At 34.3% G+C, this 14,037-nt stretch overlaps 1 protein-coding gene across 1 annotated transcript; it reads left to right on the top strand.

Moving 5' to 3' along the window:
* The first annotated feature begins 8,756 nt into the window (after window positions 1-8,756).
* LOC111425317 (E3 ubiquitin-protein ligase TRIM37-like) lies at window positions 8,757-9,930 on the top strand. The gene is made up of 4 exons (XM_023059278.2): window positions 8,757-8,876; window positions 8,939-9,198; window positions 9,254-9,464; window positions 9,535-9,930. The coding sequence occupies exons 1-4, from the start codon at window positions 8,847-8,849 to the stop codon at window positions 9,841-9,843; spliced, it is 810 nt and encodes a 269-aa protein (XP_022915046.1). The 5' UTR covers window positions 8,757-8,846; the 3' UTR covers window positions 9,844-9,930.
* The last annotated feature ends 4,107 nt before the right edge of the window (window positions 9,931-14,037 follow it).

Raw genomic sequence — 14,037 nt, 5'->3', positions numbered from 1 at the left:
CTTCTATATCTCGAATTATCCTCTAAGGGCCGGTTTATCAATATCTAGTTAAGACGAATTATCTGTCAATTAAAATTGTAGCTGATAGATAACGTCGACGAATCGTTTATCCATCCCTAGTTTAGGGTAATCTTATAGATAAATATGACATTTGGATACCCACCAGATTGAAGTACTGGTTAAGGGTTTACCTATTAGATATTGTCAAAAAAATGTGAGCACAAGTTTGGTTGCTTGGTGAAAGTAAATGACAATAAAATTAAAATATAACGTCAAAAATAAATTAAGCGTATAATTGTGGTAATGGATAAGCAAGAGAAAGAAAAGATCATCAAATTTTAGTACAGTAGAAAAGAAGTTGCTGATGGATTTGGCAAACGAATATAAAAATGTTATAGAAAATAAATAATAATCTAGTAATTTAAAAAAAAATAATAATATAATCTATAATCTAATACAGTATAAACTCGTCTCAATTTTAACCAAGATCGACAAAACTGTGTCCTTTTTTAACCGAAATCTAACAAAAAAACGTGGTCGTCCAACTCCTCAAAGTGGTTTTGACTTTTGTCTTTCTTTTATAATATATGGTCGTCGTTTAAGGTATAAGCACAATACCGAAACCACACAGGAATGGTAACCTCCAAAACACGATCAGCTGTTTATATCAACTTCATAAACTAAAGTCAATTATTCAAATTTCACCAATTACGTTTCATTTCCGTTTCTAATGTTAACACTCAGGGGTACCATCTATGTTCTATCTCGTAGGTTGCTGCCTGTCGGGTAAAAAGTTGCTGGATAAACGGTTCACTGAGGTTATCTGTTAGGCAAGTTTATCCATGAGTTGCGTATCTAACAGATTTAACTCGACATTGATAAACCGGCCCTTAGGCCCACTTTTACCATCCTCCTGATAAACTATCTAGAGGATAGTTGCCATGGTTACGCCGGTTTTAAGCGCTCTCATTGGCTTAAGAGCTGGATTTATCTATCGGATAAATTTATCAAGACGTGGTAAAAGTGAGCCTTAGGGCCGGTTTATCAATGTCGAGTTAAATCTGTCAGATACGCAACTCATAAATAAACTTGTCTAACAGATAACCTCAGTGACGCGTTTATCCAGCAACTTTCTACCAGACAGGCAGCAAACCACAAGATAGAAAACAGATGGTACCCCTGAGTGTTAACATTAGAAACGGAAATAAAACATGATTGGTCAAATTTGAATAATTGACTTTAGTTTGTGAAGTTGATTTGTGAGTTGTCATTCCCGTGTGCTTTGTTTTCGAAAAACTCTTTAATGGAATTCTTACATGAGTATTTATTAGAAAGCGATGAAGATGAGGATATTGTTCAACTACGTATGCCTACTGGTGACCAAATAGAGAAATCACAAGAACAATTTTATGGAAAAGCTAGATTTTCACGGGTGATGATCGACGACATATTAGAGGATCTTTTCACTTTCTCCTGCTTATCCATCACCACAATAGCTTAATTTATTTTTGACTTTTGAATTATGTTATATTTTGATTTTGATGTCATTTCCTTTCACCAAGCAACTAAACTTGCGCGCATATATTTTGACAATATCTGATAGGTAAACCCTTAACCAGTACTTCAATCTGGTGGGTATCCAAATGTCATATTTATCTAAAAGATAACCCTAAACTACGGGTGGATAAACGATTCGTCGACGTTATCTATTAGATACAATTTTAACCGACAAATAAATCGACTTAACTAGATATTGATAAACCGACCCTAAGTCGAATAATTTTCGTAAGCTCAAGCGTTTGACTAGGTTTCAAATGTGTTTTTATCTCTCTTAGGTCCATTACTACCGTCTTTTAGATAAATTTATCTTATAGATAAACCCATCTACTAGCCAATCAGAGCGCGTAAAATAGCCGTAACCGTGGTAATAATCCCTTAGATAACTTAACCAGGAGATGGTAGTAACGAGCCTAAGGCCCACTTTTACCATCCTCCTGATAAACTATCTAGAGGATAGTTGCCATGGTTACGGCGGTTTTAAGCGCTCTCATTGGTTAAGAGCTGGATTTATCTATCGGATAAATTTATCAAGAGGTGGTAAAAGTGAGAATTTCCCTAACTCGAATTTCTCTGTAACTCGAACTGAACCACTATGGAATTTCTTCAACTTTTACTTTTATAAGTCGAATTTATCAAAGAATAAAATATTCGAATCCGCTGTGTAAGTAATTTTTAACTACAGAATCAAACCACATAAACTTTGGCTCAGAAACTACAGACTTTTGAACCAAAACAAATCTAATGTTCTTATCGTAAGATGAGGCTACTTGGCCACCCCGGGACTACATGGACAAAACGCATACGTGTTCAGTCCTGTGTCATAAAAGCGAGGTTAGGTAATGTTTTTGTTTCTGGTGTTGACTAAAAAAACTGATTAAAAATTGTGTGCACGTATCAAAAAACTCTAAGGATCAAAACCCTACACGAATTACAAAGTGGAAGACTTGGAAAAGGCTACAGATGCAAGGATGTCAAGGAAAAAGGCAGAAACGTTTAAAGTGCCTCGGACAACATTAGTACGGAAGATGCTTGGAAGGAATTCAAGACCCGTTGGACATTCGACTGTTTTAAGCAAGTCTGAGGAGCTGTTGATTTCTGAAACTTTAGCTGTTGTTGCTAATTGGGGGTTCCCCTTAACAAAGGCCGACATTGGAGATGTGGTGAAAAAATACCTAGATAGATAAGGGAAGGAGGTCAAGGTCTTCAAGAACAACAGTCCAGGTCCAGATTTCATCGATTCTTTTATCGCTAGACACAACCTGTCCATCAGAACAGCGTCAAACATCAATAAAAATACATTCCTTAATGCTTCAGTTATATTTTCAGGGAAACTTGACCATCTGACATGCAAAGTAAGGGATTGTTCTTAAAACGAAGTTTAGTGTCTAAGAAGCCCTAACAACGGGGCTATTCGGACATAACTTTTTTATATATTTTTTGTTATTTGTATAAGGTATTTTCAATGTTTTATGATACCTATATAATCCTGAAGGTTAGGTTGGTATGATGAACAAGTTTCTGTTGCCCTAACTTTATTTCTTCACTTTTAATCTTGAAAAATGCGTCCAAGCAACCCTATCTTACGGTATTGTTTCAGAATCAGATGAAGGTGATGATAATCTTGAAAACGAAATACTTATCACTGTGCCTACATTTGATGAAGCTTATTCCTCTCTTAGAAAGCTTGAAACCTTTGTATTATCAATAGAGAATGTTCCAGATAATATTCATAATTTAACAGAATAGAAGATTTTTTCGACGAAGAGTGATTTATTTTGTCCACTTTAAGCCAAAAAAAAATTACGGATTGCTTTAAAAAACTTGATTAATTTTCTACTTTTAATAGTATTAAGGTTTCTGTTTTAAATATACGTATTAGAAAAGTACATTTCTAATGTCTTTCTTTAGAGCTGAAATTCTACTAATTTTTCTCTAACTCGAAGTTTTCTTCCGATCCCTTAGTGATTCGAGTTAGGGAAATTTCACTGTAATAGACAATTTTTCTAATTTTGCAATTTTCGCGGATTAAGTTTTAAAAATTCGTATAAAATCCAGTTCTTGAAATATGAGTATAAAAATTTCCCAAAGTGTTAATAAAAGTGTCCTCTTTCCAATGAGCCAACCCGTTTTGAAAAGTAACTTTTAGTTTTTGAGAAAACAATATTTGAAGTTTTGATAAAATTTTCGATGTTGCAATTTTCATCGATAATTTTCAAAATTCGCTTAAATATTAATTTCTTGAAGGATCCTTGTGGAAACATAACCAATTATTAATTAAAGTATCCTCTTTTTAATGCAACAAGCCGTTTTGAAAAATCGCTTTTAGTTTTTGAGAAATAAATTTTTGAAGTGATCGACAATTTTTTCGAATTTTGCAATTTTCGCCGATTAAGTTTTAAAAATTCGTATAAAATCCAGCTCTTGGAATATGAGTATAAAAATTTCCCAAAGTGTTAATAAAAGTGTCCTCTTTCCAATGAACCAACCTGTTTTGAAAAGTAACTTTTAGTTTTTGAGAAAACAATATTTGAAGTTTTGATAAAATTTTCGATGTTGCAATTTTCATCGATAATTTTCAAAATTCGCTTAAATATTAATTTCTTGAAGGATCCTTGTGGAAACATCACCAATTATTAATTAAAGTATCCTCTTTTTAATGCAACAAGTCGTTTTGAAAAATCGCTTTTAGTTTTTGAGAAATAAATTTTTAAAGTGATCGAAAATTTTTTCGAATTTTGCAATTTTCGCCGATTAAATTTTAAAAATTCGTATAAAATCCAGTTCTTGGAATATGAGTATAAAAATTACCCAAAGTGTTAATAAAAGTGTCGGCTTTCCAATGAGCCAACCCGTTTTGAAAAGTAACTTTTAGTTTTTGAGAAAACAATATTTGAAGTTTTGATAAAATCTTCGATGTTGCAATTTTCATCGATAATGAAATGTAACATTCATTTCTTGAAGGATCCTTGTGGAAATATCGCCAATTATTAATTAACGTATCCTCTTTTTAGAGTTGCTTCGTTAGTTAATGTATCTTGGATCCAAATAAGTTGACATATCTCATCAGCTTTCTTATTAATTTCATTTTTATTCAAATATCGCAATAATGTAACAAAGTCTTCATGACTTCAGAAATGCACCAGAAATTATAACCATAATGGCCGAATAGATATGCCGGATAACCAGATATCCGGCAAATTCGGAAGGGGATGCCGAATTTTCGGTATAAATATTTCCTTAATATTTCAGCATAGATATAACTGGTTACATAACCATTTTGAATATTTAATTACAGTACACAACTAAATTATTTGTCAAAGGTTTAAGTTACATAAATAAAAGTTATCAAAATTATATGTATCTGAAGTTAGTATCTAATGCAGAATCATTAAATTCAGTAAACTAAAGAGGACTAACTCAACATAACTAAAGTATTTATTATTATTTTTTCCCAAATCGATACTGGAATACCACCCTTTTTCGGTCGTATAATGGGAAAATTACATATTTCTTGAATAAGTTCTTAAATAATTGAATCAATGAAATGACACTTTTCATGCTATGGTGGTTTTATAGATCGCCTTATGATTGGGTAGTTGGGCGGTGCCTACTCTATTAAATTATGTAAAAAAAATTTATCTATTTATAGAAATAATGCATACTTTTATGGAGATTTTGGTACGATTTTGACAACTTGTAGTCACTTGTAGTCACAGGCTTTAAACAGCAACTAAAAACATTTCTACAAGACTACTCCGTTCTTCAGTCTCTACATATCTGACGTTCCAAACCCACATCAAAGGAGTTCGGATGCGCTGACGACTGGGCGCTTGCTACAAACCAACCTCCAAAACAGAAGTATTGTCAACTACCAACTTAAAATCTACTTTAAAGATAGACACAATAAACACAAACTCAAAGAACGTAGAAAACACTTTAAAGAACGCCATACGAAGACAACTGCAAAATTCAGAAACCGAATTATGAGCGGCCACATGGAACTCCTTTCCATCCACACTTAGATCAACAGCATTGGGTACTGGTGTTGATGTCCAACTCAACCAAGCTATACATAGTACGCATAACACAATGTCAGGATGACATAATGTCAACATCAAGCACTAAGCCATATAGCTCCTCCATAAGCCCGGTGAGAACATACTTTTGTCAGGAAGTATAGAAGATTAACGCCCATGCTGTGCTCCGCTCTTACGTTCGAGTTCCGGCAGGGATATAAGTAAGAAAGAAACCCCCCTCTAAAAACTGCAAAAATGCTAATCGGAAATAATTTCAACATAATTGAGCAATGAAGAGAAAGCTAGGACAAGACTGCAGCGCCTGCCTAATCGGAGTATGCGATGTGTTAAACTAAGCCAAAGAGTTTTGGGAAACCAAGACGAATCTGGGCAACACTCTATAGAATAAGGACGAACTGCGACAGGTGCTCCGATTCACTCTTAAAGTGGAAAAAAATACTCCCCCAAAATTGTGGCTATAGCGCTGAAAGACAAACTATTAAATTCCTGCTGGAAACACCTCAGTGGTACCCTATTAGATTTCTTAGCTGCAATAATTGAATGTATTTGTAATCTCGATGTTTGTTTGTAGAGCTTGTTGTTATTATTATTATTGTTACTATGATTGTTCTGTAATGTATTATTCATACCATTTATAAACACACAATTTTCTGTATTTACAAATTACATGTGATGTAGCCATACTATTGCAAAAAATCTCTCTGGGGCTATGTAAATATAAGTTCATTTAAATTCTGCGCTTTTGTAAGTTTTACAGTGTAAGGTGCTACACTTCTATAAGTATTGTTGGTACACTATTTAATTACTTTTGTGAAATAAGTTTCTTTAATTTTTGACGCACATGACCTCTTTTTGTCTGACCTTATGGTGAGCCGATCGCGTTTTGCAATCGAGGATTATGACCCATGTCCCAGAGTTAGCGGAAGAGCAGCTCCTCTACAAAATACGTATTGAGGTAATTGAAAGGGAGATTCGGGAACCTGTAGAGGTAAATCGGCCCAAAATCCAGCTTCTATGATGAGCTAGTGTCACATCTTAAGATCCTTAAGGTTATTTATGAAAAAAACTAGGTGGAAAAACTCAAGGATGAAAAATCCTATCAACTTAGAATCGAGTGTATGCTAAAGCTGTATCAATTGGTGTGAGGACCTTAATCAAATCTTAAAAACCACTTACAGTGATGATCACTGACGTGACAAGAAGCAACATTACCGCTACTTACATCTTTAGTGGTTACACTGAGGTTGATCTTCTCAACTTATCAAGAAATTAAACATGTCACCTAGAGGAATCTTCTGAGATATCGCCAATTGGAACCTCTTTCGGTATGAGAATAAGATGCTGGCTTCTCGTCGCTTCCTGGTTTACTATGAAGAGAGACAATGAATACAATGGCGAAGAGAAAATTGAGGAAGCAGCTTTTCAGTACTGTAAGAGTCCTGATATGAATGTCAGATTGATTGTAAATTAAGGGTTAGCGAACCAGGTGGGTACTGACGTGTTTTCAACTGTAAACAGAGAGACTACACAACTCTTAATACAAGTTTTGCATGAGTTGATTTTAGTCCCGCTTCCTCGTAGAGTTTCTTTAGCTCTTCGCTGAAATTGTAGCTTCATACGCAGGTAATGTATTCTCTGTTTGAGATGAAGTAATGATGTTTCAGTCCAACTTGCATACTTGCAATACCAAATTGGAAACTGGTCGATGATACTAAATAAGTTAAGCCCATTCCTTTTTTTGAGGATGTACTCAGAATAAAAGGGAAACGGGACTTTTAAATTTCATTTTCAGCAGCAATTAAATTTAATTAAGCAAGGCTAAGAGCCAGAATAGTTTAACACAGGTAGTTATTTATATTACTTTAGCCTCCATAATTGGAAGGTTTTGAGATGTTTTTAATTTCAGACCGTGAAAGAAAAAAATTTACAAGAACCTCAAGTGAAACTTTTGGAATTCTGATGTGGTTAAGTTCAAATCAATGGGCGCAATATTGAATTTAACCGATTTATTAATAACTTCTTTTAAAAAGATCTGCCCACTCCAACTGGAAGCTGTCTTCCGGCGATGTACTAAGCTTAGAAACCCCAAAAGCTGCTTCTGCTGGGTTGGAGCAGTTTTTAACACATTTAAAAGATTAAAGTGCCCTAAAGATGCCAAAAAGCTTAGTATTGAAGATTATAAAAAGTATTAATTAAATAGGGTTTGCTTCACAAAATCTCTTGTGAAGAAGCCATCTTCGGTAGTAAGTTTTCTAGTCTGAATAGGATTTTAATTCAAACCCTTTCAAACCCAGAATCGGTTTATTAAATAAGAATATTGGTTGCTACAATGACAACTTTTTAGTTGTCATTTTAGTTGTTTATTGCTTCTGCCAAATGCTTTCTTCATGTTCTCTCAACATTCCTCACTTTATCTCTCAGTGTTCTTCTGCAGAACCTTCGCCAGTACTCCATATCCATTGAGTTTATTTTATAACTCTTCCAGTTTTCCAGATTTCAACACTTTCAACAAGAGTTTTATTCCTCATTGCTATCCCCCTTGTCTGTAATTTGCACTCCCAGGTGTCTATAGGATGTCACGTTTTTAAGAGTGTTGACCTCTAGAGGCAAATCTTCTGCTCTACCAGGTATCTAGGTATCTAGTCTTTTCCGGATTAATAGGGAGTCCATAGTATAGTCCTCCTCATATTAGAATATTGTTTCCTCCATTTTTCTAAAGGTAAACTATTTCGAATACATAGCCAGATATTTTACACAAATTTATTCTAACGAATCTTTTCATTTATAGATAAAATCTTTGCGGTGTGTTTAACGTGGTAGAATATAACTACTACGTTGTATTTTAATCTATATTTTTGTAGATTTGCGTGTGTCTGTGGGCATTCTTCAAGAGTTAATACAATTACCCAACGAAGTACAATGAAACGAATGAGCGTTCTACCGTGAAAAGCACTTCAAATGGAACATCAAAGCTTCTGTAGCCTGCGAAAGCTTGATAAAGGCCACATATTTCAAGCAAAATGGGGTTAAACCAGACACTAATAACCATATTATTCGACAATCTTTGTTTACGTTTTGAAAGAAAATAAAAATACCATTAAAATAGAATCGTAAGTTATTGAACAAAAGAAATTTAAGAAAAATCATAAGTCATCGATTGACACCACTTTGAAAATCTGAAACTCTGAAATGTGTCAAAATTTTCCGTTAAATATAAAAAATAGATAAAAAAAATACAATTTTTGAAAAATGCATTCGTGGAGTAACGTTTCTGATTCTGTAAAACAATCTTTTGTGTTTCAGCTATTAAAATAACTAATAATTTTATATATTTTTTGTAGTCCTTGACGGGAGTTTTTAAGTGCTTTATTTGTGCCAGCCAAGTACAAGACGCTCACCTCTGCCCACATTGTTCAAAATTATTCTGTTACGATTGCATTTCGAGATGGTTAACCGAACAGTTAAGCGAATGTCCAAATTGTAGGGTTTCTTTGGATGTTGAAGAACTGGTAGCTTGTCGTTGGGTAGCCGAAGTTACTCAACACTTAAATATGCTTCAAGCACATAACAGCGCTTATTGCGATGAAAATCCGAAAGACATGTATATTTATTTGTACGCATTAAGCATTGTTTTAAATTTATTTTTGATTTCTTAGTTGTACAATACACGGTGAGAAATTATCTGTTTTCTGTTGGACGTGTCATTGTTGTATTTGCCACGAATGCGCTCTTTGGGGAGGGACCCACACCGGACATACGTTTAAGCCAATTTCGGAAGTGTACGCTCAAGAAGTATCTAGAATTCGTAAAGAAGCTAATAATCTTCGAAAAAGATTAACTAAACTTGTTACAAATGCTCAACAAGTAGTAAGATTTTTTTTTATTTGAATACAAAATGAATTATTAATTAGATTAATTTACTTTTATTTATTTTTAGGAAAAAGCAGCGGTTACAATTCGTCGTGTCAAAAACCAGCGTCTTCGTGAAATGCAGGATATGATCGGAAAAGCTGTTGTGGCATTAGATAGGCAGTTAAAACCGAAAATGATGACGTTAAAAGGACAACAACAGTGTATAACGAAAGAATCGAGTAATTTGGAAATGTTACTCTCACAGATCGATCACCAATTAAAAACGTGTTCTCAATCTGAATTGTTAACGAAAAGCGCCGAATTAGCGAAAATGATTTACGCAGTTAAACAATGTCAAGGTTATTATTCAGGGTTATTAGCCGTCGAACGTTAACTTTTTTTCAACCGCCTGTATCAAGTTCCCAGCAATGTTATTATTTTTGAATTCGACGATATTTTTTTCAATCAACTCAATCTTATCATATTAATAACCAAACCGATCGTATGTAGAGTAAATTTATGAAATTGTATAAGCAGGTTAGATTATAAGAGATTGAAACCAAATTGTAGCCAATATCAATTAATTATATCAGAATTAAGATTTCCTTGATTATTTTAATACATTTGCCAATAGATGGCATTATTACAGATGGCTTGGATATTACAAGACTAATTAAAGTTATGGAGAAACGACTACGTCCAACGTGCAAAAAAGAAAATGCAACAAACAATCGGACAAAACACCTTTAACACTCTTCATGTTGACTTTCAGCAAAGAAGAAAGCATCTAAAAAAGTTAAACTATCTTGGATATGAAAGTTCTAATGTAATACACAGTTGGCCTATTTAACGTGAGACAAACGATTATCTCGAAAACGGTTCATTTTACATAAAAATGAAAGTTGTTCTGTGCGAAGGAGGAAACCATATGACGATAACATTTTTTGGTCTTGACCTTGATTGTGTATTTTCAAGGTTATATAAAGGTCACGACCAATCTTTTAAATGGCACCCTTATACAGGGTGATTCATTAGCTCTATGACAAACTTTGGCAGATGAAAGGTGATGCGATTCTAAGGAAAAAATGTTATATGAATATCAGTCCGATTTATTTTGGTTAAAGAGTTACAACCCTTTGAAAATTTTACACAGTTTAATAGGCAAATGAAAATGTAACATAAAAAATAAGTTTAAAAATTACAAAAATTGTTCGAAATGTCCGCCTTCAGCTTGAATGCACGCCTCACATCGACGAAGTAAAGATTTGCAACAATAATTATGAAACACAAATACAGAGTTGGCTGTGATAACAAAACTGAGTTCTTTATGTCAAACATTTCAATTTACTCTATTCTGTGCATAGATAAGATATAATATATTTGTTATATAGATGGGCAACTATAAACATTTGATTGAAATGCGCAATTAGTTTTGGATACTGTCACCTACAGCGCTGAAATCATTGGCAGGCGGCAAATATAAATTAAATTTGTTATTTGGAAGGTTTATCGATGATTTTTTACGAAAACATTGCTTGGAGACAAAACTTTACAAATTGTGCAAAACTTTAAACACATTAAATTTTGTCGTTTACAATGTTTTACAAAAAAATATCAAAAAAATATGACTATATAGGTATTAAATTATTATTTGGTACAGGGGGTTTATTAAAAAGTCTTTAAATGAATAACAAAGACTTTATTCTATAATTTTTTTATTATTATTTTTACCACATCGTTTCCTTTTAATTTTATTGCATTTATCCAATGCTGCTTCCGCATCAATCGAAGTGTACTTATTATAAAGCAACAACAACAAATCGCTTTTTCTTCAAATCGCTAGCAACTCTTCCACTGTACACAATACAACGCAATAAAAATATTACTATGTCAAACCTGGTCAAACCAGTCAAACTGACAATTCAAAAAATTGCCAAAATGGGTTCTGTAATCGAAAGCAACGCCATAAGTGACAGTATCCAGAATTAAACGTATGCTCCCAATTTCATTAATACGAGTGACTGGTGCATGATTCTGTGTGTTTCAAAGTTTATAATTGTCAGAGTTTTGATCGAAAACGAAAATGCATGTATTTACGACTGAAGAATATGCAGATATTATTTTTGTATACGGGCTTTGTAACGGAAACGCTCGGCAAGCAGCAAGAGAATACCTTCGTAGGTTTCCAAATAGACATCAACCTGCCCATACAGTGTTTATTGCATCATTTCGCAGATTGAGAGAAACAGGTAACCCCGCTCCACTACATTCCGCTCGTCCCCATGATATGAATGTACAAAATGAAGAACGTGTTATTGATTTAGTACTTGACGACCCTTCAATTAGTACTCGGCGTATAGCGAGCATGTTACAAATATCCCAAAGTTTTGTATGGCGTGTATTGAATCGAGAAATGTTACATCCGTTTCATCGCCAAAATGTTCAAGCATTACATCCTGGAGATACTGAGCAACGCTTAGCATTTTGCCACTCTATTATTCAGCAACATGCTCAAAATAATAACTTCATTTCCCAAGTTCTGTGGTCTGATGAAGCGTGTTTCACTAGGGACGGCATAAATAATTATCATAACGAACATGTGTGGTCCTTGCAAAATCCACATACAATTAGACCAGGAAGATTTCAGCAACGGTTTAGTGTAAACGTTTGGGGTGGCATTTTTAACAATTCTTTGCTACCTGTATGGGTGATAAATGAACGCTTAAATGCAAATATGTACAGAAATTTCTTGGGGCATAACCTTTTCGATTTTATCGACGAAGTACCACTTAACATCGTTCAAAATATGTGGTATCAGCACGATGGTGCACCACCACATCAAGGAAGAGAAGTCATCGCTTGGTTACATGAACATTTTCCAAACAAATGGATTGGCAATGGAGGTCCAGTAGTCTGGCCACCACGATCCCCAGATCTAAATCCGCTGGATTATTATTTCTGGGGACACATGAAGCAGCTTGTGTACCATATAGAAATTACTACCCGTCAGCAACTACTGGACAGAATTCAAGATGCAGCTAACGTAGTGTGATAGAATCTTTACTTCGTCGATGTGAGGCGTGCATTCAAGCTGAAGGCGGATATTTCGAACAATTTTTGTAATTTTTAAACTTATTTTTTATGTTACATTTTCATTTGCCTATTAAACTGTGTAAAATTTTCAAAGGCTTGTAACTCTTTAACCAAAATGAATCGGACCCATATTCATATAACATTTTTTCCTTAGAATCGTATCACCTTTCATCTGCCAAAGTTTGTCATAGAGCTAATGAATCACCCTGTATATTTTATTGTAAAATCTGAATCTGTGGATAAAAGTAAACTAATTAAAAAAAAAATAAATAAAAAAATTTACTGTGGTTTTGCCAGTACAACGGTAAAACATCTTTTGAAAAAAATTGAAACTTTTTCAGAAACAATTAACTAACGTTTATAATCTAGCAAGAACAAATAAGATTTATGAATTTTTACATTTTCCTACCCGCTTCAATACATTGCCTTTAGTTCTTCATTCTTATCCAGAAGAGGTGCATCGGGTGACCTGGCTCGTCGGAAATACCTTTGGAAAGAGACCGGAATATCGAAGACCAGCATTTTAAGAATATTAAAGCGCAACATGTATCACCCATACCACATTTTATTGCATCAACAGCTTTATGGAGGTGATTTCGAAAATCGATTAATATTTTGTCAATGGGCACAAGAACGAATGCGGTTGGACGTCAATTTCTTTGGTAATGTGCTATTCTCGGATGAGTCTACTTTTACAAACAAAGAATAAGTCCAATAGACCATGCACTAATGGAGCGTTGAAAATCCGAGATGGTTGCCTGAAGTAGAACATCAACGACTTTGGTGTGGTATAATTGGAGATTAATTGATCGGTCCATACTTTATTGATGGTATGCTGAATGGGGAGAAGTACCGAAATTTTTTAGATGACGTCTTACCAACGTTACTTGTAGATTTGAGCAGAGAAGAGAGACAAAATGTGTGGCTTCAAAATGATAGGTGTCCAGCACATTTTTCACATATTACACGTGAAGCTTTAGATCGGGATTATGCTAGGCGATGGATTGGAAGAGGAGGTCTAATTTCTTGGCCTGCTAAATCATCTGATTTAACACCTCTTGATTTCTTTTTGTGGGGCGTCCTTAAGGATAATGTTTATCGGGAAGTATCGACTACGCCAGAAAACATGAAAGAGCAGAAAACCTTTTAAGATGTAAAGAAAGTTTTAGTAGAAGGGTTAATAAATGTATTGAAGTGGGTGTGGAAATATTTGAACATTTACTATAAATTAAGTTCTCGCCAGCATACATCAATAAACTATGGACCGATCAATTTATCACCAATTAACCGACCAAAGTTAATAGTGCAATAGTGCATTTTATATCTATTGACTTGTCCTTTGTTTGTAAAAGTAGACTCATCCGAGAATAGTACGTTACCAAAGAAATTGACGTCCAACCGCATTCGTTCATGTGCCCATTGACAAAATATTAATCGATTTTCAAAATCACCTCGAACACCACGATGATGTTCCTTTCTCTGATTCTGGGGTGAT

This window comes from Onthophagus taurus, chromosome 2, assembly GCF_036711975.1.
Source record: "Onthophagus taurus isolate NC chromosome 2, IU_Otau_3.0, whole genome shotgun sequence".
Classification (NCBI taxonomy): domain Eukaryota; kingdom Metazoa; phylum Arthropoda; class Insecta; order Coleoptera; family Scarabaeidae; genus Onthophagus; species Onthophagus taurus.
This window is presented reverse-complemented; position numbering and strand designations above follow the sequence as displayed.

Coding starts and splice junctions, on each gene's coding strand:
- LOC111425317 (XM_023059278.2), top strand. CDS start 8,847: ATGCATTCGTGGAGTAACGTTTCTGATTCT. Junction 9,199..9,253: donor GATGAAAATCCGAAAGACAT/GTATATTTATTT, acceptor TTGATTTCTTAG/TTGTACAATACACGGTGAGA. Junction 9,465..9,534: donor TTACAAATGCTCAACAAGTA/GTAAGATTTTTT, acceptor ATTTATTTTTAG/GAAAAAGCAGCGGTTACAAT.